Source organism: Mesitornis unicolor, unplaced genomic scaffold (assembly GCF_000695765.1).
Source record: "Mesitornis unicolor isolate BGI_N332 unplaced genomic scaffold, ASM69576v1 scaffold14212, whole genome shotgun sequence".
NCBI classification, from domain to species: Eukaryota; Metazoa; Chordata; class Aves; order Mesitornithiformes; family Mesitornithidae; genus Mesitornis; species Mesitornis unicolor.
In genome coordinates this window covers 82,946-110,218 of record NW_010168640.1, presented here as the reverse complement: position 1 = coordinate 110,218, position 27,273 = coordinate 82,946, and the positions used below count along the sequence as shown (strand labels likewise).

Here is a 27,273-nt window from a genome sequence, read left to right as displayed (position 1 = left end):
AAAGTAACTCTGCAAAAAGTGCTTGTATGGGTGGGATTTTTAAGGAGAACCATTTCACTCCATAACGACATTTAAAGGAAAATGTGTGTGTAATACATTATGGAGGTGGGACTTGGGGGTGAGAGGTACTTTTGCTGATATGGAAATTTGTTAAAACCATGTGAGCACTAGGTCTGCAGTTCTAGGCATTGAGGAGAAAATTATCAATTAATTTATTATTTTTTAAAAACTATTAAAGCTACATTCAGCTATAAACCTTGGTCTTCTTTTATAGTAACTTCTGCACTCAGATTTGCCAGAGACAAATACAGTGGAGAGCTGTCATTGCCTGTCATCAGCTCCGGCAGTTGAACCCTTCAGCCATGGCCCTGAAGCTGTGAGGCAGTAGCATTGGAAAGTTTTGGGGAGGGTTGGAGGTCTGACCTGATCCAGTGCGACTGAGACTGTGGGCAGTTATGTCTGCCTACATACTGTGAGTTTCTAGTGGGGTTTTTTAGCTTGAGAAAACACCTTGCATTTAATATTCTTTCTGCATTGTGACTCTTAATGTAAAAGTTTTACTGATGAGTTGCAGTGAATACAAACATACTGAGAGAAAACAAAAAAATACACCCTTCTAGTGTTAGACATGACACTTAAATTGGAATATCTCTTGAAGAAACAGAAATTAATCGTTTTCTCTCTAATCTGCCCAAACCTGCTATCTTTATGTGTCTTGGGAGCAAGGAAAGCTGAAGTGTCAGGAAAGGTAACAACATTTTCTGTCTTCAGAATTTTCTTGTTATTAAGCTTTCTGGTCTTCTAGCCTTTGTTCCTACAAAGCTTTACAGTTGGCATTTCAGTTTGTTTTGTCATTACCATAATGTTGTGAGGATTGCTTACTTTTGAACATTTGTCCACAGTTTCTTGCAGTTTGATCCTGTGGTGCTTGGCTTTTGAGGCTTGGGGTTATTTTCCTCATGAATGAGTTTTCAGTCGTGGAGCCACTAAGTTTAATCCTTTGGCAAGGAACGGCTCCACATCTCTCTATTTCTGTCCGACAAATCTTCTTCAAATAACCTTTGTTTTACTGTCTTTGGACATTTTTAAATCTGTTGCTTCTCTTAAGCTGAAAAGATTCTTAAATCTTTGAGCCTCGTAGCTTAGGATTCATCTCTTGTGTAAATGTTAAATTAGTTTAGGCTCTATATTTGTCTGTGAATCTAAGTCTTCTTAAAGCTTCAACTTCGCCCACGGTTCTTCCTGCTTCGGAAATCTGTGCATGGAGCCTCTGATGCTTATTTTGTCACTTCCTCACCCTCTTCCCTGTATCCCTACCAGTGCCTGACCAGCTGTTTACCACTTCTGCTCAGTCTTTCCCTTTCGTCTCTCCTGCCACAGCTTCATGCTTTTCACTGCTCAGCAGCTTCAGGTAGGATGCACAAGCACAAGAGTACAAGCAGAGCTGGGGAGAAGGGGTGGATTTCCAGAATTCATCATAACCACCAAGTTAAAAATGAATGTCTTAGCTGACTGCTAGAGAACACGTCCCTGTTTTGGCAGTGTGTTATTGTACAGAGTAGGAAAATATATAAAAATACGCATTTCTTAGTCTTCACTGCTCTGCCCTCAACCTGCATATAGTTTCATATTCCCTTCAGCTACAGACATTTCCTCTGTTTCTATTTGTTTATGTGCCTTAAGGTATATATTCAACAGTTTTTACTACTTAAGATCACCTGCAATGTATACATAGGCTAAGATTTTTACAAAATCTGGCATCCAAGCTAAGTAATGTGAATCAAGAATAATCAAACAGGTTTTTACTTTATTTTTTTTATTTTAAATATTTTTAAGTTGGTTTTTTTATGTTTTGCAGTCAAGTCTGATGATTATTTTTTGGCTTTAGATAGAGTAGTGCTTCCACATGGTCTTCTGTGCAGCTGTTGGGCAGGTTACCTTCTGATCTGAATCTGAATTCAGTTTACTGTTGATAAAACTTAACAGTTGTAATATTTTTTTGTTGCTAAAGTTTAACTGTAGTTGACAGATGTTGATACTAGTTGAGTATTCAGTATAGTAGAGCTTATATGGAGAATCTTTGAAATTATTCCAATGGAGTCCAGGTTTTGAGGGTGCTTCTGGAAGGGATTTGCCTGGTGGTGGTTAAGGTTGCATAACTGGCAGCATGGATTATGGAGTTGAGGAAAAGGAGAAGTAGAGTCTGGTGGAGAGTGGAAGCAAAGCCTGAAGGAAATCGAAGTTGGGTGTCCATTAGTTAGCATGCTAGGGTGGCACTTGCTGTCTTGTTGGGGCAATAGCATAGCAGTTAGAACAGGAAATGTGATAGTATCGACTACCTACAACTGCTATTCAGCAGTGCATCCTGCCAGATGGGTTGAGTGAGTAGATGCCAATTGCATCCTGGGCTGCATCAAAAGAAGCATGGCAGCAGGGCGAGGGAGGTGATTCTGCCCCTCTGCTCTGCTCTGGTGAGACCCCACCTGCAGTACTGCATCCAGCTCTGAGGCCCCCAACACAAAAAGGACATCAAGCTGTTGGAGTGGGTCCAGAGGAGGGCCAGGAAGATGATCAGAGGGCTGGAGCACCTCCCCTACAAGAACTTGCTGAGAGAGTTGGGGCTGTTCAACCTGGACAAGAGAAGGCTCCGGCGGGACCTTATTGTGGCCTTCCAGTTTTTGAAGGAGTCCTACAGGAAAGCTGGGGAGGGACTGTTTGCAAGGGCAGGTAGTGATAGGATGAGGGGAAATGGCTTTATACTGGAAGAGGGTAGATTTAGACTAGGTATTAGAAGGAAATTCTTTACTGTGAGGGTGGTGAGACACTGGCACAGGTTGCCCAGGGACGTTGTGGATGCCCCCTCCCTGGAAGTGTTCAAGGCCAGGTTGGACAGGGCTTTGAGCAACTTGGTCTGGTGGGAGGTGTCCCTGCCCATGGCAGGGGGGTTGGTACTGGATGATCTTTAAGGTCCCTTCCATCCCAAACCATTCTATGATTCTATGTTCCTTACAGTAGTCAGGCCTGCCTTCAGAAGACAGCTACAGGCACCGGCTGGCCAAGTGCTTTTGGTTTGGGAGACACTTCCAGTGCAAGAAACCAAAACTTGTTACTCTAAACTAAACTGATTTTTTTCCCCGTTTCTCCCCTGTAGCCTCGTCATGTATTCAACATGCTGAAGAAGTATGTGCGTGCTGAGCAGAAGGACAGACAGCATACTCTCAAACACTTTGAACATGTCCGCATGGTAGACCCAAAGAAAGCTGCTCAAATCAGATCTCAGGTAATCTCCACTGAGTGTTAATGATGTTGTGTTTGTTCATAACCATTTTGAAGTTTCTGTCGAGCTATTTAAAAGAAAAATAGCTGACTCCTTTCTGTGGACAGCTTTACATGGAATGAAAATAATCTGGCAGAAGATTAAGGCAAAGTGATGTAGGAGTAGGGTGAATTTGTCTTCTGAGAAGTGAAAAGCAGATTTTCTGTCTATTCAGACAGTGAGTCAGTCATGAGCATTTCCTGAGGAACCCTCCACAGCATTAATGCGCAGAGCCTTTATTGGTGCTTTGGTAAATAATACCTCTGGGAAAATGTCAGTAATAGATGTAGTGACCACACATGGTTATGCTTCCCTCAGCTGAAGTGACAGAACCAGAAGTGGTGTAGCCATCTGCAACCAACCTTTCTGTAGTGATTGCAGAGGTACTTGTGCTGTCTATAAATGTGATTACTGCAATGCACTCAAGTTTAACATGTTCTTTTAAAATAGACACTGTAGTTCATGGCATTTTAACTGCTGAATGTTACTGCAGTCCTCAACATATATGTTTTGGAAGAGCTTTTATGTTGCATTCATAAATCAAGGAGGGTGAGAAAGCAAAAAAAACAACAACAAAAAAACAAAAAACTGAAGATGTAGCTGGCTTTCGAAGCAGCAATTAAAATTGTAGGCACAATGGATAAGCAGTGAATAAAGGGAGCTGTAGTCTGCAGAATCGGCTGCTGTTCCCTCTGCAGGATGTAATGGGAAGCGCTGCTCCAGCCACAGTTTTTGAACTGCCTGGCACTGCTAAAAGCCGTATCAAAACCATATACCTCCCTGAAGGGCACAATTTGCATATTAGACTTCTCAAACATCTATTCCAGCCAGACTTGAGCTTGAAGTCAGGCTGCCTTGAAATTGCTGTAGTTAGAAATGCACACTTCTAGCAGTCTTCTGCAGTGATGGTTCTTTCCCATGTCTTAAGCATTAAAGCATGTCCTTTTTCATCTAACTTGAACTTTTAGTGTCTAAAACATTGGATTTCTTAATGACAAAAAACAGTGAAATTTTGCAGACTACCAGTTATGTGGCAGTGTAGGTTAAGAATGGAAACTGGCCTTTAGATACAAGAAGTGCACTGTGTTGCTTAGTGTATCATCATAGGAATTAGTATTTTTACAGTATCTTTGGTTCTTGAACTGGTCCGAAGGTTGGGGAAATGTAGACTGAAGGGTCTGATGTGGAATTTTCTTCAGTGGAAAATGGAAAACAAAGTATTTTGTACAAAAGCATAAATATTGTATTTCAATTTTAATAAATCATACCATTTTTCTCATTTAAACTGCTCTTTGCAAGCCATTCCCCTCTTCAGGCTTAATTGCCCTGTCAGTCTTCTAAGATGCAACTCAGTTTCCCTTTCTACTGAAGAGAGGTGATGCTCATTGCAAGTACCTTGTGGGAGCATATATCGTGGTATGTCATGATTCAACCCATAGCAGGAACCTGAGGCAATGGAGTTGTAATCACTTCAGACAATGCAGTAATGCTTCTGGGTGGAAATATTTTTATTTTCAGCTGAAAATATTTGCAAATGTTTTTATCAATAAAATTGGAGCTTTTTTTTTCTTTTTACAACATTAGGATAAAGAAAAAAACAAACAGCCAAACAGCTGAAGCATTTCGATGCAGTAATCATTGTGCCTCACTTGGTTTGCACGTTATGTGGAAACATATGGGAATGGGCAAATGTAAATGTTATTGAAGGGTAAATGAGGCTGTGGATTTCTGCCACAATAGCTGCTTGTGTACATGCTCTGCCTCACAGCAAATGTAAACCCGTACTTTAAATTACTGCATTCCCATGAGGTTTCAGGTTTTTGCTATGGAAGAGCATCTGGGACGTTATTTTTGTAGGAGCTGTAGGAGAGAGGTGAATTTTGCAGTGGATTTGACAGTTTCAGTCCATAGAGCATGCTGGAATCTTATACCTAGCACAGGTGAAAGCTGTTATGCTTTCTATAACCTATAAAATTTGTAATAATGTCAAATTAGCAGCAGTATTCCCCTCCTTAAAATGCCTTTCTTTCCATAGGTTATGACACATCTACGTGTGATATATGAACGCATGAACCAGTCTCTCTCCTTCCTCTACAACGTGCCTGCTGTAGCAGAGGAAATCCAGGATGAAGTTGGTATGCAAACTGTTAACACAGAAAAAGGGAAATATTTCCATGGTGAAAAATTACCACCAAAAGCTAAAATACAGTTTCTTACTTCTATTGATATACTTTCCCAGCTGAAAAACAGGAAAGTAAACATCCCAATGTTCTTAAGTTATAAATTAAATTACAATGAATACTTGGAAGATAACTGCTGTGCCACCCATGCAGTGGCGTCTTCATACTGTTGTAAATGTTTTCCCTGAAATATGTTAATTTACATTTGGAACCTCCATGATATATGACAATGAGAATTGACAAATATATTGACAATGAGAATTAGCAAGTCCTTCCTTGGTTTGGGTATTTAATTTACATGGTAAGTATCTACATTATCTGATGTAGACATTTTGGCAAACCTTCAGCTAAAAAATTAGTTGCAGACCGAAGTGTCTGAGAAAAGTGTAAATATCAACTGGAAGTTGCTAAGTGCAACTTGGCAGTATTTGACTGGTCGTGCATTTAGCTCTTGGTTAGTCGGTCAAATGGGTATCTCCTCTCCTTCCTCCCATTTTTGCCAGTGCACAGGCTGGGCTGTGGACCAGTCAGGTAGCAGCAGTCCCATGTTTGCATCTTCCTTCCACAGCAGACAGCTGTGAGGGAGAATGGTATTTCCTCCCGTTCAGGTTCTTGCTCTTGGTTGTGGCATTGCTGCAACAGAGAGATCTCTGTCACAGCATTCAGACTCTGTTGTGTGCTGCTCTTGCAGGAAGGCAGCTTCACTTAGTCTATATTAATTTCAGATATAGCCACAGCTCTGGACGTCACGTTGCTAATGTGCTTCTTTAAGAAAAATAATACATGGTTGAATGAAAGGCCAGAGATGGGACTGTCATTGTCTTTGGAACAGCTTTTTTTCGCAAGATGTAATATTATGCCAAATGGCAGTTAATGGATTAGTTTCACAAATAATCAGCTTCAGCAGACTAAATAAATTATTGATTTCTTTAAAACACAAGAGAAGGAGGTGTGCCATTGCGGTAAGGATTAGTATGCATTTAGGACACGGGCAAAATGCACCGAGTAGTGGTGGATTCATTTTCCCAAAGCACAGGTTGGGAAGAAGATGTGCTCCTACTTGTAAGGTAGCTTGAGAGGGCTGGGGATGAGATCATGAAGGGGTTGAAAGGAAAAAAAAAGATAGCTGAATTCGTAATTATCCTTCACCATGTTTTTCTCTGCTCCACAATTATAAGGCACAATCAGCAGTCTCAGCCTGTAGTTGTAGAGAGCCCTTTGGGGCGGGGAAAGAACACCTTATTGATCATTTGAAAGCGTATCATTTCTGTAGCAGAGGAAATGCCAATACTGTTAGGTCCTCAAAATGCTCGGTTTGTTTTCTTTCTGCACGGCTATCATTCCCCTGGGTTTTTTGCTTGAAGTTTCAATTTCCTCTATTCTTGGTAATGTTAATGCTTGTTGGTGAGGACATTCTTCTAAATTTTCTTCTCCCTCCTACATACTGAAATGGAATGGGAATTTCAGAGGCTTTGAAGTGACATGGGAGCAAAAGTATATTAACTGTTAAGTGATTTACAGAAATCTGACTCCTGATCTCAAATGCAATACTAATTTTTAGGGGAAAAAAGAGCCTAAAATTAGTAAGATATTATTTCCTGATGAGATGAGAGAAGCTAAGATATCTCAAAGAAAAAGTCTATCACAGTCTCCTGAGTACTTTTTGCCTACCTTGATTTTTTTGTGGTTTTGCTTATACTAAAAATTGTTCAAAGCATTGCAAAGTTCAATGAAAAGTACATTCTCATACTGGGAGTTACGAGGCAGCAAAAATTAAAGAACGCACTATCAGGTTTGGGCTGTGCTAGGTGAAATAGTTTTCAGTAATGGGGAGAAATCCTGTTCTCTTTCAACATCAGCATTCTTGTTCATAACATTGGCTGTATACTTGGTTTTACATATTGGTTTTAATGAAAGTTTGTTGAGGTCATTCCCATCTTCTAAAGGAAACAGTATCCTAGCTTTGAACACTAGTCAGTCAGTTTCAAATTCTGCTCTGAAATTATTGAATTTCTTAGTCTCTGTACTCTTCCTAAACCCATGGAAAAGGAAATACATCACAGCTGCCGAATCTGTGGAGCAGTGAAATACTAGTAAAATTGGACTTCATAACATTCCCAAGAACGATTGCAGCTCTCATTAAAAAGATAAATGTTTCATTAAATACCTTTTGTTAGAACCATTGACTTAGAAAGTCTGAGTCAGTGGAAAAGTTGAAAAATAACCTAGGTAAGAGCATCTCACACACACAGCATCTGAATAATAAATTACATGTAAGGAATCACAGTTGAAAATAGTTGTTCTCTTAGGCTGGGTTGCAAGTTAGATGGCTAATGATATAGTTCATTTTTTTTTGTTTGTGATACTTTCAGTTTCTAGTTCCACGCTTTACTGCAGAGCTCTTCATGAACAGTTTTCACCTTGAGGAATGAATAATCTTTGCTTTGGAAGACACAGCTCTGACAAAAGTAGTTTTTTCCCAAAATTGAACAATTAGTTCTGTGAGCAGCAAAATAAATGAGATCTGGTTTCCTGTGAATCTGTACTGTGGGCTTAATTCCTCTAATTTCTAAGAAGGTGCTGGGTTTTACTAGATTTTCTCCTTGCTAGAAATGTCATGGCCTATTTTGCAGTTTATCCATTATTAGCTGTTGAGAAATTTCAATTTCACGTCTTGGAGTTTAATTATTTTTTTAGAAACTAAACTAGAAATACATTAAAATTTCCCTTATGTCTTCCTGCCAGCCCACTACCAAAGGTTCATCTGTGATAGATAGGTGGTGTTCTGTCATTGGAAAATATTTGTGCCTGAAGGTTTGTGTCTGTTATTTTTGAAGTCTTCATGCTAAGCAATGAATTTGAATTACATGAAATAGAATCTAGAGTTACTCCTGGAGTATAGCAGCTGCATAGATAATGTTTTCTTCAACAATCTGAAGATTTTCTTATTAATGCTTGGCGATCAGGTGAATCACAATGCAGCAGTTGGACATTTGAGTTTACTTTAGAATACAGGATATGTTTGAAGTTACTACCTAGAAAGGCAGTTTTACAGCCATAGTTTTAAGGTGCGGAATCCAAAATACAAAATTCTGTGCTAAAAGCAGCCTTTTAAAACTTCTGGTTATTTGCAGAACTCCAGCAGAGATGGTGGCAGAAAGTTAGGGTAAAATTTAAGAGTTGTCCCTATCTGCAGGTGTTCATCACCAGTTGACGTCTGTTGGCTTAAACAGAAGATGCCTTGGTGGATATGTAGGAAGACCCCCAGAACTCTGAAGGGTAGAAACCAGCACTTACATGAAGTGAGGATTTTTTTGCTAAGCATGTGACCAATGTGTAAATGCCCTATTAGGGTGACAGGCACATGTTGTAGCAGCACATTCCAGGTGTGTAAGGAAGGATACTGCTGGCTGTCTTTTGTTCATTCTGGGGCAGGGGAAAAAGGATCAGTGCAAGTGTTGCAGAAAGAGGTCTGTATGACCATGGCTGTTACGACAAAGCTTGGAAAGCATAAGGAGGTCATTTGTGTAGCAGATGATTTGGCATTCTGGCTGCAAATTATTTCTCAAGGGGCAGTGATGCAAATGTGCTACAAACCAGGTCATTCTCAGCAGCTGATGTAGTTTTTGGTGTTAAGTGGTGTTTCTCACGGGCAGGAGTGTGCCCCATGGAGAGGAGAGTGGCACAAAAAAATCTGAGAAGAGATACTTATTTGCACACTGCAGGTGAGCAGATTATTTGGTTACCTTGGTATTTGTACTCACCTTTTCCCTCTGAAAAATCTCATACAGTATTTAATATGTACAGAAGCTCAGAGCGAGCAATAGCAGGCTTTAAGAGAAATCAGCAGTTCCTCTGAGCACATCCTGCTTTAAATCCTTATTTGATTAGACTGCTTATCCATGTACGTAAAAGGCAATTTATTGCTGGGAGTGGCACAGCAGGCACAGCTTCTGGATCAGAAGCTACATTGGAGCTCTGTGCATCACTCAAACAGGCAGGCGCTGAGCTGAATTTTTAATTCTGTCTTTGCTGCTCTGCTTCCAAACTGATGTCCTCAACTCCGTGTTTTCTAGCCCACCACTGATACAGTATTGAGGACTGCCTACCACAGCAGTATTGTAACTGAGCTCTGAAACATTCAGTTATGAGCAATAAGTAAGAGAATATTATTTCATCTGTCGCTTGAGAAATAAAATGGAGCTATTGTTATTTTATTCTGTTCCACTGTGTCTATCCCATTCTTCCGTGGCTTATTCTGGATGCTACAGATGAGGACAAACACAAGCAGACCCCAGATGCTTGCATTCAAATGCAAACGGTGTGCTGTGGGTTATGTGCTATTTCAAGTATTTCTGTGCTTCAGCTTAGCATGAAGAAATTTGAACAAGAGAGATTTGCCCCTTCACAACTTCCTGTGAAGATTTTTTTTTTAAGTATTTTTACAAAAAGCTGTAAACATAGGACAAGCTACCGAAGATGCCTAAAGACTTGCTTTCTTTTCACCCTTCCTCATCATCCATTTGGTCCCTGTACCTGTCAGTCTGCATCTGTGGAGGGCAAAGTTTGTGCTACCTCAGCTGGTTCTGATTTTTCAGCATTTGTAAGACTAATTGTTGCTTTCTGGTTTCTAGCTGCTAATTTGGACTTGTAGTCAATCCACAGCCTTGCTGCATTTCTTGCCATGAGTTGAATTAGGTTGCTGTTCTCCATTCATCCTGTGGTATCCTTCCTAAGAAGTTTTGAGGGCATTAGCTGCTTGATGCAGACTGAGAGTCCAAAACGACAACCATTGAGGTATGGAGATTTGTATTGCAAAACCAAAACACACCCTTGGGGTGTGTACTTTCTGTCTTAAGATTTAGCTGAAGGGAAGAACTCTGCCTTCAAAAAGGTATTTAAAATCATGAACCAATGCTTAGGATTTCTGCACACTTACAGGAAGTTGTGTGACCACTTTGAGGTATCAGAATAATAAAGGGAAGCTGACATATATTAAATATGTCAATAGTTTGTTTAAAGGATGTTGTACAGTTACCAAGGGTATTGGAATGGGTATAATTTATAGCAAGAACAGTAATTACCTAATGACTCAAATTCAGCACATTTCAGTAACATTCAGGAAAGTTCTTGAAATTGCTTATTGCTCATGGAGGTTACAGTTCTAGTCTTCCTCTTAGACTAGAGGCAAAAGTACTGGTAGCAGTTGCTTGATGCAAGTAATGTAATGTATCAGAGTGGTTATAATGCCTTGTGTTTTTGGTGAAGGAAAGCACGAATGTTGAAGCATGAGTAAATGAATAAGCTCTCTAGGATTTATCTGTCCTGGGACAGACCAAGTTCAGTGAGCTGGCATAGAGTAGGATGAGGAATTGTCATCAGTGGTGCGCATCCTCAGGACAGTTGGGTTTTGCACCAGTTGACAAACCTGCTTAATCCAGCCAGTGTAAATCCTCCTGGGTCTGTCTACAGTAGCATTTTAACTCACACAGGAGTACATTTTGGTAACAAATGTCTCATTTTTCCCTATTTACTGTGTTGTTCTACATCATGACTTGCTAGTGTAAGCATGGGCTGTCACTGTTCTTGAGAACAGCCACTAAAGAGGTCCGCTTGGTTGTTAAATGTAGGCATTTTCTAGCAGTAGATGGAGGTGCAGAGAAGAATGCTGAGGACTGGGAAACTAGAGATGTTCTTTCTGAAGAAAAACGGTTCCTCTGGTTTAGGTTATCCATACTTACCAGTTAGTGTTTCTTTTTGTCTTTTTAAGAGAGTTAAATAGAGTTGAACTTTTTACCCAGGGTAAAATAAACAACCACAAATCCAGTGTGCAGCTGCAGTAGTTATAAAAATCTGTAGCTGAGAAAGCTGGACAATTCCTGTTAAATTTATACTTTCTGCCATTGTGGAGGTCAATGGAATTGTCATTTCTGAATTGCCCCAGGCACTTGGCTAGTACTTAAGAGGGAGTGTCTTCAGCTTTGGATACAAGGGAATGTCATCTTTGCCAAACCATACATGCTGAATTTCCACCCTCCTCTGTTTAAAACCAGCACATTTTTCCATGGCAGCAGTTCTTCCATTCAGATTTAATGGATATAGCTACACCATACAGAAATTTCGCAGTAAGTTATGTGTTGCTGAGGCTTTGTAAATTCTGTGTACCATTGGAGAGCTTGGAAGAGCTGAAGAACCTCAGATACTTCTCCAGGTTGGAGGCTCAGGTTGGTCTGCTAGTAAAATATGTCCTTTCCTGCAGCTTAGGACAGAAGGGAAAAAAACCCTGAAAATAGATCCTGCATTTTCCTCTTCTAAGGATCTCTTATTTTCTGTCCAAATTATTTAACTGTCATAGAAAACTAGGCAGAGAGTAGTATATGATTAAAATAGATATAAATGCACTTCACTGACATTGATGTTCTCAAATGCTTTCATTAGTAGCCTACTATATCTTCCCCATCTTTTGTGGCTAAATGGTCCATTGTGTCTTGTCATGGGCACTAACGTTCTTCAGAAAATATATGAATCCTGATTTTTGTGTGCACAAGCCTTTTTTTTAATTTCATAAATCTTGTGCGCGTGACTTTAGTCAGTGAAAGAGCCAGCTTCCTCCAGATCTTACAAGTATCGTGAAAAGGATAAATGGATTCACATGACTTTGGATTGGGGTGACTTTTCCGTCAGGGAAAGATAAAGGGACATCTTGTTTTCCACCTGCTTTTCCGAAATTTGGTCAGAATAAAAAGGTCTCACAAAGTTTATTAAGAGAATATTCTTACTGTTGTTTGAAAAACACTGTTCTGTTTCACTTGCACCTTTAAGGAAATCTGGTCTTGTGAACCAAGTGTTAGAACTGAAAGCCAGGAACTTCTGATAATAATTATAGACTCGTAGATTATAAACAAAGTATTTTTTTCATTTTCTGGGCATCTGCTATTTCAGTGGGTATTTAAAGCTTTCATTCTAAATAATTCATTCTTTAGCAGGAGAGGTTTAAAGGTGTTGCCGTCATTTTCTTCAGGAGCTGATGGCTAGAGCACTCTCTTCTGCATTGGTAGATCCTTCTGGAAGTCTCTATTCTGTATCCTTCTGTTACTCTAGCCTGAAGTATTTTTTAAATAGACACTTCTCTTTAAATAGCATTTTTTTCTTTATACACTGAATGTACGTGTAATTTAATTCATAAATATGTCATCTTCCTGTCATCTTAAATCAAGTTGATGATGCCAGTGTCCATGAGTACTGAAGCAGCCCAAAATTCTGGGACCACAGACACTCCAACAACAGCTTCTGCTTCATACTTGCTGTCCACTGATGGATTTTCTTTCTGCAATTGCTTCGTTTGGAAACACAGTTGTAATTCACTCTGATATCAGATTCCTGATAGGGAGTATTAGATTGTGAAAGTTGCAAACTAATCATCTTCATTCTTACGTGCCAGCAAATCGCAAGTGTCCAGTGAGAACCAGTTACAGATTGTCTGCACAAGCTATGTATTATAGCTTTATATATTGTGTATTACAGAGGTAGCGTGTCAGTCGTCGTTGGCAGAGCACTCTGACAGTGTCATCCAGGGGAATTCAAACACTGAAGTCTGAAATGCATCACTTTGGGCAGGTATCCTAAGGAGGAGGGCTAAATATGCCTCTGATGCCAACAACATGCTAAGTTTCGCTTTACTCAAGCATAACTTTCTTTTCAGATGTGCATATTCACAGGTGCCTGTTATGTCCAAGAGGATCTGATGTATTCTTGCTAGGCAAACTCTTACTATTGGGTTAAAAAGATAAAGGAATTACTGAGGATATGTAATTTTTGCAGAATGACTGGATTGATGGAAGTGTTTCAGTAATCTCCTGACAGTCAGTTCTCGTGCTTGTGGGATTACAAATGAAGCGATCTTTCATCAGTACTGCTTTCTCCTGCTGTGTGATTCTCATATGCCCAATTTAATTGAAAAATGTGTTTTCCTGAATAGTGCTACCTAGGCGGGGTTCCAGTCCTTTCGCTTTTCTGCTTCCTGATATTAGATCATGCATATGACAGACAGCATAAAAGTCATCAGAATAGGTCATAACCTACTTAATGGATATATTTGTTAAATTTAATAAATGCATCTCTTCAGAATACTTGGAGAATGCAGAATACATTGGGCTTACCAAGTGCTAGAACTGCAGTTAATATATAGGCATAATGTGTTTTATCTGGAGCACAGGCTGCACAACTCAGTTTTGATGAATTCTCACTTAAACTAGTACAAGTGAGTCAAATAAAAAATACTGTCTTTTGACCAAGGGAATCAGATCCAACAAATTACTGTTCATATTTATTTCTTGTTATGGATTATTTAGTGATTCCCAAGCTGCCTTCAAGTTCAGTACACATCAGAAATTGTTGTGGGATCTGTACTCTGACCTTTAGAAGTGTTTATAGAAAATGATGGGTAACTGACTTTTTGCAGGTGTTAGAAATTGGTAGAGTTTTAGGTTCTACTGCAGTTCTGAGTTTTACTGTGTATTACAAGGTGAGCAAATAAATCTGATCATTTTTATCAGTATATAAGACTGATAAATAATGTATAAATAAATAAAGTAAATTATTTTCCAAAAATAAGACAATAAAATTCCATAGCAGTTTTTCATATGAATGCTTTTTTGCAGGGCAGTTTCTCTTACAAGCCTCATAACCTACTCATTTATGATGGAAATGTACTTGGCTCTTTCTACTTCACGCAGGACTGAGGGGGAATAATGAATGCTAATCCGTCTGGCAGAAGTGTCAGTGTCAGTTGGGGGGGCTGTTGATTTCTTTTAATTTAGACTCTTCAGCCTATTTTGAAGCACTTCTTGATAGGTTAATTTGGAATTAAATATAGAGTTAAATTTAAACCTGGGGAATTTGTCACAGTGCCTTATGTGGTATGGGAAGGAGACTACAGAAATGGACAGGAAGTCTCTAAGGTGTGAAAGGAAAGCGTGTAGGATCTTTAGTTTCTGTTTCATAACTCTTTTTCTGAGATCACAGAAGCTTCTGGTTTTGGACTTAGTTTATCCCACAAACTTCCTTTCAGACTCTGCTTTGAACTGAAGGAGAAGTGCAGTCATTAATCAGTTAACTGGCTGTTAAATATTAAAAAAAATAAATTTGCACACATCTAAGGCATATATTGATATTTAATTTTAGTTAATAACTAATTTATGTAGCTGTCAGGTAGCTAATTGTAGCAATTACTCTTTCACTGAAGGTAAAGACTGTCATAGCAGCCTTCTTAGAAAATCAGGCAAAAATTCAAGACCTTGAGTTTCATAGCAGGCTGTAAAAATGAGAGAGGATGATTCTGGTTCTTTCTTGATCAAGTGGTGTGGAAATTCTCATGAACCTTTGCTCAAAGCTCTTTGCAATTGCATAGCCGTGTACAAAACTGAATTTGCATTGAAGTCCATCCCTAACAAAAAAGACACCTAGGTCATATTGAGATTAATCATTACGTGGTAATAAATGTTTTCCTGAATTGCATCTTCCAAATTTTCTCATGCTTTGAACACTGTTCACTACCAGAAAACTTGTCATAACATGATCTACCTGCAGGAGGACAATTGCTTTGTATATAGGTTAAACATATTTGGGTTTTTATATAATTAAATTAAAATAGTCTGCCAGGCAAATCTAGCTGAAATGTTATTACATGTACTTGCTTACAGGAGGAGACTCACTTGGGTTGTTTTTATGATGTAATTTTGGAAACATTGAAATCTACATACGCTGAAAGAGCAGAAGCAGCAAGAAATGGGAAAGAAATGAAAGTGATAAAGTTGGCATTTTTAAAAAATATATTAGAAGCCTATTTTTTCAGTATGGTTCTAAGTATTGCAACTATTCTTAAGTTCAGAGGTGTATTCCTTCTGAAGTTTGGTTCTTAGATAACAGAGTATCTTAAGTGTCCTAAGGCTACAGGACACTTATTCTTGTTACGGACTTCTAGGAAAAGTTCCTTAGGTCAGCTGTTTCATAACACCTTAAGTTTTCTGAGAACTTGAGTTCTTTCATTTTATTGAATAAGATTTTCGTAGAAATAAGTAATTTCAGAAATCTGAAAAACTTCTGCTGCTGATTGCTCTTGCCCTAGTGGTGATGTCTCTAAAGGGCAGAAAGTAAGAACTGTGAAGTTCTGTTTTCCATGGTTCCTGCTCTTTCAGTCTATTTAACCTTGAGAGAGACACATGTTGCACTGTAAAAGTTTCCAGATAAGACCTGTGGTGTAATTCTGCAAGCTAACCCAGAGAAGAGATGCAGCTTAAATCTGATGGGGTGGTCGTGTTTCTCTGTCAGTACGGATCTGAGCATTGCAGGTTGGGCTTGTTACCAGTATTTCACAGTAATGACCTAGCATGTCACTCTTTTATCATCATCTTCAGAGCATGCAGGCAACAAAGCCACTCTTACACCTTCCAGTAGGCAAGTCACTTTTAATAAAGTTCTCATCAGAATTGCTTTGTAAATTATATTTGACTTGTACTATACAAATGAATTAGTTCAACACTGAAAACCACATAATTGTGTTTTGTGGCTTGATAATGTTATAATTATGACATCTAGTAGGATGTAACGTTATGATCTTATAATCCTTGATACAGCAAAACACCTTAGAATAATAATGGGCTAGAAATTCGGTGGAGCTTAACTCTTTGTGGTTAGGCACAGACTTCAGTGTGATTAAATTTAAGCACATGCTTGACATTTCCTCTGACTTTGGGAGAGGCTGGAGGAAATACCCGTGACATTTTCTAGTATATCCTCTTCCTTTCATCTCAGAGGAGGAACTCCTAGTTGGTGCAATAAGTTACATGTATGAAACCCACAGAAGATAATACAAGTAACTTAGGTACCTTTCTGACTCTGTAGAATTGGCATTCATCACAGGTACAGGAAGCCCTCTGAACCATAAGCGGTACCTCTCTGAAACACTTACTTGTGCTACTGAGACTTTGTATTTGGGAGTTCCCTACATAAACCCTTATTTACAACACGTCTCCATAGAAATGACTTGTGGGGAAATACGTGTGCTTTCTGAAGGTGAAATACTTCTGCTCATTTGCATCAAGTTTGTGGAAGTGCTACTAGCTACTTGTAAGTGCTACTTGTAACTGTGGGTTACAAGTATGCTGTCAGTTTATGTCAGAGCTCTAATATAAATGCAGATGTATGGGTAAATACTTTGGGTTGTTTTAAAGTATTCACCAAAGCGAAGCCTTTAAGGAAGTCTTGATTTCATATTTACCAGTTTGGGGGGGAGTTCTGGTTCATGCAGCTGACAAGATGCAGGCATTCAAATTTAGCTAAAACCTATCTGCATAACATCAGTGGAACTCCTTTGGACACATGCTCATATTAAAGATCACGAACTGTGACATACTGAATTAGCCCATAAAGTAGGCGTACAACTGAAAGCTGCATCTGAACATGTTACTTCTTATCACATGCACTGTAATAAATGACTGTGTAAATGCTTTTAGTGAATCCTAATTGTGGCATGCAGCATTTGCATGATTTGAACTGTCTTCAAACTGGTATAAGGTAATGCGTGTGCACATGCAAATGAAGGGTTTGCTATGACTCAAGCACTCTGTAATTTCTGCCATTAAGAAGAATAAGGAGGTTGCTGACACTTCTTAATTTTGTAATTTTGAAAGCATGTACTCAAACACACCCATAACACTAGGAAAAAGCACATGTCCAGTTCAGACTGGATGGTGACTGATAAGTTGATGAATATGAGGCAATAGGACTCTGCATTTGTACCAGTTTATTTTAACTGGTTCCCAAACCTGTGCTTGTTGAATCAACATGTATTCTGTCATGAAGATGTCATTTTAAAAAGGAAGTTTGGTGTTGGGTCAAAAGTGTGGCATGTCATTTGATGGTGTCTTAATTAGTATTTATAAGAAGTATTTTGGGGGCACTTTGTTTCTAATCTGGTTTAAGAGCTTAAATGTCTTTACAGAACTTTCAAAATAACAATTGCCAATTTTAAAGCTGCTTTTCAAGTGGATTCAAAAGTCTTGCACGTGATAGTGATAGCAGAGCTTTTCATCTGTAGATAGGCTCCTTGAAAAGAAAATACAACAAATATTATAATTACTTTTTGAAATTTTAAATAGTGAACTAAATAAAAATAATGGTTTGAAAGACAACTAATGGATTGCTGGCGTTCCAGAGCAGCCAGTGGAGCTGCTCCACTTGAAATTTCTGTCATTATAGCTGTGCCAGTTACGGGCTGGGATAAATATGCCCCAGAGTCCAAAACTGGAAACAGTGTTATATGCCAAGAAAAAGTAGGTAAAGTTTCTAATAGCATGGTTTTTGTCACTCTAAGACTCCATCGCCTCTGTTGGGATTTGTCACGATGTCTTTGCCAGTGCAGTGCTCTTTGCAAAGCCTCACAAGTAGAAGTGCGGTCTAGGGCCACTGTGGATGAATGGCTTCTAACAATCCAGCATCCACCAGTAGACTTTATAATAAATTATATTTCTTTTTCTCTCCTTTTTCTTTGCTTTTGGCTCCATATGTGTCTTTGTGGAATAAGAGAATAGTCTTGAAAGGAAGTTGTAGTGATGTTACCCTTTTATCTAGTTCCCCAAACACATTTCACTTCAATTTTTCTAGATGCTGTTGCTGAGTAGTAGTGACCCATGGGGAAATGCCTGCAGTGAGCCCAAGGATGAGTGAAACTTCCTTAGAGATGATGATAAGTCTGAGAAGCGTTTTAGTGAAGTACCAGAAGTGAGCCTGTCTCTCATCCTGAGAAAGAAAGAGTTTGGGTGCCTGAAGGAGAAGCAGCAATTGTGTATCCTCACACCAAATCCAGAGCTGCTGGGAGATTTGAGGTCCCAACTGAGTGTGGGTTTTTCATGGTTGCTTTTGAGCACATGCGCTCAGAGGGACAAAACGTTTCGACATCCTCCTTATTCTTCTTGATGGCAGGACTTGGCAGAACACTACAACGGAGATAATGAGTCAAGCAACAAAAAGTTTATTCTAGGAAAATTGTCATGGAGTTTTTGTCCTGTTGGTTTGACGGGCGATGAAATTTTGAAGAGCAGCCTAGAAACTCTGTTTTAGCACCTAATAATGAAAATATTCACCACAAAAAGAAAACCCCTGAAACGGTCTTGAGTGCACATCCCAGCCTCCAGCTGTGTCTGTACTCCTTGCTTATTTAGGGAATTGTCTTTTGCAGGGTGGGGGAATTGAGTTGGCAGCCGTGAAGAAGAGAGGGAATACTGTATCGATGGATAACAGCAAGGCTGTATGGCTCTGCATTAGCGTAACTGATGATTCAACTGGCCATCAATACTCGGAACAAAATCAACACTGAGAAATTGATCTTGGGCTTTGCTAGCTAGTGTCGATAACTGGAAATCCTAGGGCAAACTTTTTTAGCAGTTCAGAGATTGAAACAATTGTTTGCAAATCATTTACTCAATGCAGACACATCTGCCTCAGCCTGATGGACTCCAGCACTGTTTCTAAGCCAGGCACTTCCAATTTCTCACTATCGCTCAGTGTCTGATTCATCATGTCAGATGGGCTTGATTCATTTTGGCCATTGTTTCCCTGCTTGTAAAATGGATGTGATCATAATCTGCTGGTTGTGATATCTGTCTGCCTCATTGAGCTATTGTGCGAGTCAGTTAATGTCAGTGCTGTGTGCCGCAGCTGAGTGGGAAACAATGGGGCCTGCAAGCGCCAGCGACGGCGTGCTCCTACTTGGGTATTGTTGAGAGAGAGACTTTGTGTACCCATCTCTCCCAGCCTCTAGGGATTTGGATATAATCGCGGTATTGTGATAGCAGTTGGGTGCCTCTTGCCATCAGCCCAGTCATGCCTGTGCCGTGGCCTCCCCCCCAAGTGCCATGCCAGCCTCAGTGCTGCTCTGCTGCTGAGACGGCCAGGTCCTTCTCCCTCTGCTCCTTAACCCTCTGTACACCGTCTGTACCTTTCCAAGGTCAGGAGCTGTCTGCAGGTAACACAGAGTGCATCAGTGACAGGGAATGGGCAGGAGTTGTGGAGAGTTGGCACCACCCAGAGAAAAGGGGCGATTGGGGCACGGCACCCCAACGCTGCTCCCTACCACTGCTGCATGGACTGCAGTTCTACACAGCTGCCCCATGCGATCCTCTGGGGACAGAGAGGACATCTGGAATGAGGGGATTTGCACCCCAAAACCCTTCCTGTTCCTGCATCTGAAAGGCTTGCAGGCACTGGGATGCTCGGTGCTACTGTAACACTCATTTTCCTGTGATCCATGATGACTTGGTACCTACTTAACTGTTACGACCTGTGGCTCCCTGCAAGGCACTTGGGCACCAGACATCTCGCTTAGGCCACTGACATTCAGCTCCTTTTTTGTAAAGTCTCTTCATCCCTAGCTAATGAAAACCAACATCTGTCATGTGATAGTGTCTGCTCTGAATGGCGAGGTGCTTCACCTGTCTGTCCTCTAACACAGGCAGACGCTTTGATTTGATCAAGAATTTGTGTAAGTGCAGTGGGGAGACAAAAATCGGACTTGCTTTCCATGCTGAATATTTATTATGTATCTTATTAAATAATATTGTTTTCAATAAAGTGAACATGAAGGGAAAAACAAGTCAGTGTTACATAGGCTTTCTATACTGTCTTAGTAAGTCATTCCAATGAATAAATTAAATCACAGAATTAAAGTTTGTGTACACATTAGGCTTACTGTCTACTAAAGCAATTGCTATTTAAACAGGAAAATTCATGTCTTGGTGTTCTGAATTTGATGTAGTAATGGGGTGGCAGAGAATTGCGTTGACTGTCTCACCAAGAGGTTGTTTTTAAGGGGCATATTGCAGAGCAGAGCCCTACTATGTCAGTGCTGATAAAGGCACTGAAGCAGTGTCAGCTCTAACACTCGTGACTTGCTGGAGATCCTCACTGAGGGCAGCTGCATGGGTACAGTGTATTTCTGTTGTGATGCAGTGCAGTGTAAGGTTGGGAGGGAAATAACATTCAAAAGCAGTGATTCCTGTCCCTGAATTGCTACAGGTTTCATATGTGGGTGTGAAGCAGTGACAGTGAGGGGGGTCCTTGACGAAGTGAAAAGAGAAGACAATTTAAATAAAAGCTTTTGTATCATCAGCTGTCATGTGTGTGCTCATGTGTGCAAGCACTTGCATAACCTTTACAGTTTTTGTTTCTGAACTATTTACCTCTGTAATGCCTGTGTACTAACGACACTGATGCGTTATAAGCAGTTAGTTATTGCTCTTGTGCACCATGTTCCCTCAAAGTGCTTGCAAGTAGTGTGTTGCTCCTACAAAAGAAAAAAATTACAGTGAAGGGCAAGATGAAGAGAACTTTTGTGTGTTGAGCTGGAATCACGAAGCACCCACAACCTCCAAGCTTACTTTCAACACTGTCTTGGAGAGTCTGACCTATACACCTGACAGAGCTGAAAAGTGCTTTCATTGTTCTTACCTTGCTTAAGTCCAAAGAAAAAACCAACCTAGATAATATTGCACAGCTTTAGGTCCTTGTTGCTTGTAAAATAATTTGCTTACAGATGCCTATTACTGCTTAAGATTTTTAGCAAAGAATTACTTCAGTATTTTGGCAAAGTTATATATATTAAAAGAACAAACGTTTGTTCAGACTCAGTGTATTATAGTAAGCCCAATTTAATACAGTAACTGTTGTGGTGATGTAGGATTTAAGAGCCACAATAAGCTTTGATAGTGAGCATTTAAGAGGAAAGGGAAATAAAAAAGACATTATTTCCTGTGGGCCTCTTGCATGTTGACTTATGGCAGCATGTTGAACTGAAGGGAGTTGATCTGTACTTCTTTTAAAAGTGGTGGGGAAGAGTCCAGAGACTTACAAAGCACAGACCTGTAATCTGTTATATGGTAGAAATGTGGGTAGGAAATTATGTTGAACAATTCTGGTTGATGTTTCAAAAGAAATGCCTTACTTAGCAACAGTTCTTATCACAGAGTTTGGACTATTCCAGTCCTTTATGTTTTTCTTTATCATCAGAAAACAAAATCTCGTAACAACAAATTATTACTTTAATATCATTGGAAATAGGTCCTCAGAAATGCCAGCTCCTTCAGACAGTTTCTGTGTTGAAATTTCCTTGCAGATGAATTACTTCAGAAAGAGCAAAACTATTCTGATGACGTCTTGGCCAATATGATCAGCGAACCCAGAATCAGCTATGGAAATGATGCTCTCATGCCTTCATTGACAGAGACTAAAACCACAGTCGAACTTCTTCCAGTGGATGGAGAGTTCAGCCTAGATGACCTTCAGCCATGGCATCCCTTTGGCGTTGATTCTGTTCCAGCCAATACTGAAAATGAAGGTATGTACAAGAGGAGAAACCACAGCATATTCTGAGCTGGGCTTTGTGATCTCTCTTCATGGTGTCCCTGAAAATTGATGTCTTTCTGATGTAAGCAGGATAGAGATTTAGAACTGGTCTGCCCTGTTGGCTGTGTGTCTCTCATGTAACAGAAAATGCTGACTAAAGTTTGGAATTTAGACACACTATGAATTTCAGTGTTGAGCTTACTTTCCTTTAAGAACACATCAAATAAATTCCAACAAATTATGAGTGACAATCTTATAAAATACATGAATAAAATACATGACAGTGAGTTAAGGGAAATAGATAAGTTGTTAGATTTGTGCCATGATGAAATGAGGGTTTTAATTCAGGAAGAGCTTTTTATTTGCTGGCATGAACATGATTACAGATCCAGCACAATCCTAACACGAGAGATGGTTTTATTTCCTCCCACACTGGTTTTCTGAAACATACTGCAGAAATGTTCCTGCATACTCAGCAATGCAACTGGCTAGTGAAAACCTTTTCCCTGAGCAGTATTTTATGTTGCTCATGGACTAATTTATTGACGTGACTGCATAATACTTTAATAATTTATGTATAATCTGGAATTGGTAGTTTACTTAGGTGCCAGAGCCAATTAATCAGAAACCTGAGGGACTTCGATCATGTCATTCAAGTTCCTCCTATTGTGTTTGTTTTCTTTTATCAGTTCAATTCAGTGCTAAGTTAATCACAGTATTGAAAATTTGTTAGTGCAAAGCAGCACTTTTCACAGAGGCTGGAGCTACAGAAGGCCTTTTTTTTTGTGAATTTGTGTTTCATGGACCTGTGATTTGTAGCTGAACTGCACAGACTTTAACATCCTCCAGAAGACTTTTGAAACCACTGTCTTAGGCTATACCTGCTCTCAGAATGAGTTTTGAGACTCGCCTTATGCAGTTAGTCTCACTCCAATGTGATGTGTGAGTGACTGTGGGCAGCTGGGTGCTTAGGAGGCGAAACACAGGCCATGGGCATGGATTTGCCAGGTCTAGTGTTGGTGCCAGGTGAAATCAGTGGAGTCAGAACCATTTTTGTGATCAGAATGGGTTGTCCCAAGGAGGCAGGTAAGCCTGAGATCAAGTGAAAGAAAAGACATGGCTAGGATCTGAGTGAAGGTCAACGAACTAGTGAGGCAGAAGTGTACCAGATTTGAGAGGAAGAGGAGAAGGCTGGTTAAGAGCACAACTAAAATCAGGCTGCGAGTCAGCACTACAGGGCCAAGAAAAAGAGCAGAGAGATCTGAAGCAAACTTGACAGACTGGCCAGCAGCAAGAACCAGAAGTCAGGAGATGGTGACAAGGACTCCAGACACGTCTGGAGAGCACTTGCAGCCAAGGGACACGCTGAGCAGCTGCCTGGATTGCGTCAGGTGCTGGCGAGAAGTACGAGCAGCTGACCAAAGTTCAATTTCTTGGGGAATCTGCTGCAGCTCACTATAGCACCCGTGTCAAGGCTGCCTGCCAGGAGCAGGCCACAGTCTGGCTGGTGGTGTCTGTCCTGCAGGAATTTTCCAGTACAGCTCTTACTGCAGTGTTTCCCATAGCTGAGCCATCCGGGGCATCAATTTCTCTCCCCACTGTCTGCTTTCATAAAACTTCAGGGAGAGGAATTAATTACTTTTGAAGTCTGTCCTCCCAGCTTTCGAAATGTACTGATTTCGGTCACCAGGGTCAGAAGTTATTAGGTAGACAGGTGCACCCAGACATACCCACAGTTTAATCACACAAGCCTTTTTTTCCGTCAGAAACCTGGCTAAGCCCAGAATTTAGTAATGAAAGGTACATACTTCAAAGTGATGCTGAATTCCTATACACAAATATGTTGAATATGGTTCTCCTTTTAAAATGTGTGACAGCAAATAAGAAACAAAAACTCTCCTGCTTTGTATAACATACTGTTTAATTATGAATCTAGTCCTGTGTATTTTAATGCTCTACTCTATGTGTATTTTAGTGCTGGTTTGTTACAGCACTTCTTAGAGTTTACTGTGGGAACATCTTTTAGCTTTCATGCCTTTAATTGTTATGGTTTAGGGGCTTTTTTGATGTCAGGAATGTATTTATCAGGAAGTTACTGGGGAAAACAATTCTGTTAGGCCAACCCTTATTAGCGTTTAATTCTGCGCAGTTAGAAATAAAAATTATTTGATGCTTTAAACCTCTTTGAGTCGTTACTGTTTCCCCATCATACTTTTCTGTCATCTGCCCATACCACAATGTTGTTAATGTGAGCATGCCTACAATACTTTCTTTCTCTCTTTAGATACCTGCTTTATACCTTTGCCCATAGTACCAAAAGGGAATTTCACAGCCTCATCCTTTTCTTTTGTATTTGTTTCCCACTTTGTTGCAGAACCCCAGGACTAAGTGTGCCATGTGTCCTCACTTCTCATGCCTGTTTTCATCTGTGGCCATGGTCAAATCCCAGGCTTCATCTGAATAGCTTCCAAAAACATGTTATTTTATAATAACATGTCTTGTTATAATATACTTATAATGTTATAATATGCTTATAATTATAAGACGTTATAATAACATGTCTTGTTATAATATGCTTTGGAAGTAATAACAACTGACGCAGTTTTCTCCTCTTTTTTTCCTCTCAGTCTTCACTGAAGGTCTTTTTGCATAGTCTGTTTTTCACAGAGTAAGTTCCCCTTATGCAAGGGGAACTGTATTTTATGCAGCACTGAGCAAGTCATTGTTGCTTCTTAACAAATAACCATTGTTCAAAAAAGGTGTAAGTTCAAACATCATGTGCTAGAGAAACCTTAAATCCTGTGGAGTGACTAACTATTGCAGTTTTCGTGACAGTCACCATCTTGCTGCTGGGAGATGCTGAGCATGCCAGAAAGGTCAGAGAACTGAGCAGCTCAGCTCCCATTTACTTGGGTGAGGGCTGAGCGTACTCACCGCTGTCAGTAAAATCATGGCATTTTCCATGTGAGCGGCCTGCTATCTGGGAAATCCGCTAAGCGGTCAGTCCAGCATTTAATAGAGACTGCCAGAGGAGTTACAGGAAGCAGGCAGGTTACAGGTTCAGTTGTCGATACTGTTGTGGTCTGGTCTGAAGGCTGAAGTGAACTTTTTTAAAACTCTGCTGAACACAAATCCAGAGTGCTTAACAGCTCAGCATCTGAAAGTGGGTTTCTAGGTAGAATGAGAGTTTCGACTTCCTCACTGCAAAGAGCTGTTGCACTGTATTAAGTAAGAGATTTTTTTTCTTTTCTGTTCTGAGCAGGCACACCAGGTAAACCATTTACCTCATTGCAAACTGCATTACTGTCAAAACAAATTTCTAATGGGACCATTGGCATCTGAGAGGCAACTGAACAGATCCTGAAGCTGAGTGGGTTAGGACTTGAATCCCACCAGTCCGGCAGTCACAGCAGTGGGGCTTGTTCTTAACAAACCGTTCAGGGAATGCTTAAACCAACATGTGATGGTGGAGAAAGTGGAAGGAAATGCAGCCCTTGAGTCTTCATTTCAAAGTATCCAGTATTCTGCATACAAGCAGTGAAGTTAAAAACTACAAAAAATACCTTACATTTGTCATTAGTTCCCATGCCTGTTTTATTCCACGGCCAGGATCTAATCCCAGGTTTTACCCAGAGATATTAATAATGAATTGGTACGTTGCCATATAATCTCAAGGTTTCATAACTGCATTTGAAATTTTGCCAATCTAAACTGCATGTTTACATAAAAGGATAAGTTTTATACAAACAATTTATTTTACTAAAATGCCTTTTTCTGATGAATGAGTGAAAAGTAGCCTAAAAATAAAAAGACCGTGAAAATCTAGCATAGCTCAATAGGTTCTGAAAGTATTTTCTTCCTTGTTTTTTTCCCTGAGATGGTTTCCCAGTAAATGTCCACAGAAATGAATCCAAAGCACCAGGCAATGCACTACACATCTTGCATGGCTGACCATATGTCTAGCGTATTGCGATACAAATTGGATTAACAAAAAATACCCTCTAAGGACACTGCAGAAGGCACCACCAAACTGTCAGGAAATTGTATTTTAACACTAAAAAATGCACCTTTGGAGGTGAGGCAAAAGTCCAGCGCCTGCGAAGCTCTGACACGGCCCAGGTCCCTGGGCATTTTGCCAATGACTAACTGGGCTTAACGGTTTACCCTTTGTATCTTACCATGCGGTTACAGTTAGCCTTAGTTGCAAAGTAGTTATCTAAAGTGAGATTTTTGTGAATGTACTGCGTTATCCTTATGACTGGGCCAGTTAGTCCCTTCAGCGCTGTTCTTCATAGCTTTCCTTGCCTGCTGGATTGTACAAGCTTTTGATCTTTTTGAATCACCTTTCTTCTGTTTTTGAAAAGAGAAGCAACCACATTCTCTCTTGCTCTTCTGAGATGTATTAGCATTAGATATGAGTTAGGATGCGTAGCCTGTACGAAGCCTGCGTAGTCAGCGTAAGCAAGTATATACCAATTTAATTTTGTAATTCTGTTTGGAAAATAAATTTTCAGTCTTAATTCTGTGTATTTCTGTGCACATGGAAATGTGTTCAGGATAGATGTTCTGGAGCATCAACAGGAATGGAGTTTTTTATTAATACACAGTACATCTTAGAGTTTTGGTTATTGACAGATACTGTAACAGGTTTAAACTTCTTCCCTCTTTACCAGCTGTTGTGAGGTGGTGTAGTCCAGTGGGGCAGACTGTGAGAAAGCCCACAGACAACATTTTCAGAGTTAACTGCTGTTTGTGCATACATCAATAGCAGGGCAAGAGCAAGCAGGTTTTAAAATACAAGCGAAATTCAAAAGGTGGCAGCTCAGGGCTCTCCAGAAACCAGCCTTTCTTTGTATTGTGCTGCCTGGGGCACGCTGCACTCAGGTGCCTGGAATCACAGTCTGCTTAATGAGACCCCTGGAACTGAGCTTTTGCCTCCAGTTTTTGCCCTGCAACTGGTTTGTGACCTTGAGCAGGTCATTTCACTTTTGTGTCAGTCATGAAATGTGCCAGTGATGTTTGCCTTCACCCCTGTAATGTGCTTCTAAAATTACGCACAAGAAGAATTATTTATTATTACTTCTTTCACCTAACTCCACAAATCCTGCATAACCCTGAGGTCAGATCCATGCCAGTGCCCAACAGAAACTTCCTCCATCCTTTTTTCCCTTCACCTACTCTCATTTTTATTGCTCCCCACAACCTGCTCTTGCAGTTCTCCATAGCTATGGGCATGCAGGGTTGCAGAGTGCTGAGCAAGAGGGAAATAAAACCCCTTAATCTTGTATGGAGGAGGCAGGGGGGCAGGGAGACAGAGGAGGCTTCTGCAGGAGCAATTTGGGTAATGTTGGGCCTTGGTTGTTTCTTCCCTTCAGTTCC

General features: G+C 40.1%; 1 protein-coding gene across 1 annotated transcript in view; it reads left to right on the top strand.

The window, feature by feature from the left end:
- The window catches only part of APP (amyloid beta (A4) precursor protein), a 53,152-nt gene that overhangs the window by 2,022 nt on the left and 23,857 nt on the right, over positions 1-27,273 (top strand). Inside the window, exons 2-4 of the mRNA XM_010179094.1 lie at positions 3,152-3,280; positions 5,352-5,451; positions 21,665-21,886. Of these exons, the coding sequence (XP_010177396.1) occupies positions 3,152-3,280; positions 5,352-5,451; positions 21,665-21,886 (451 nt within the window). The remainder of the gene's footprint in view (positions 1-3,151; positions 3,281-5,351; positions 5,452-21,664; positions 21,887-27,273) is intronic.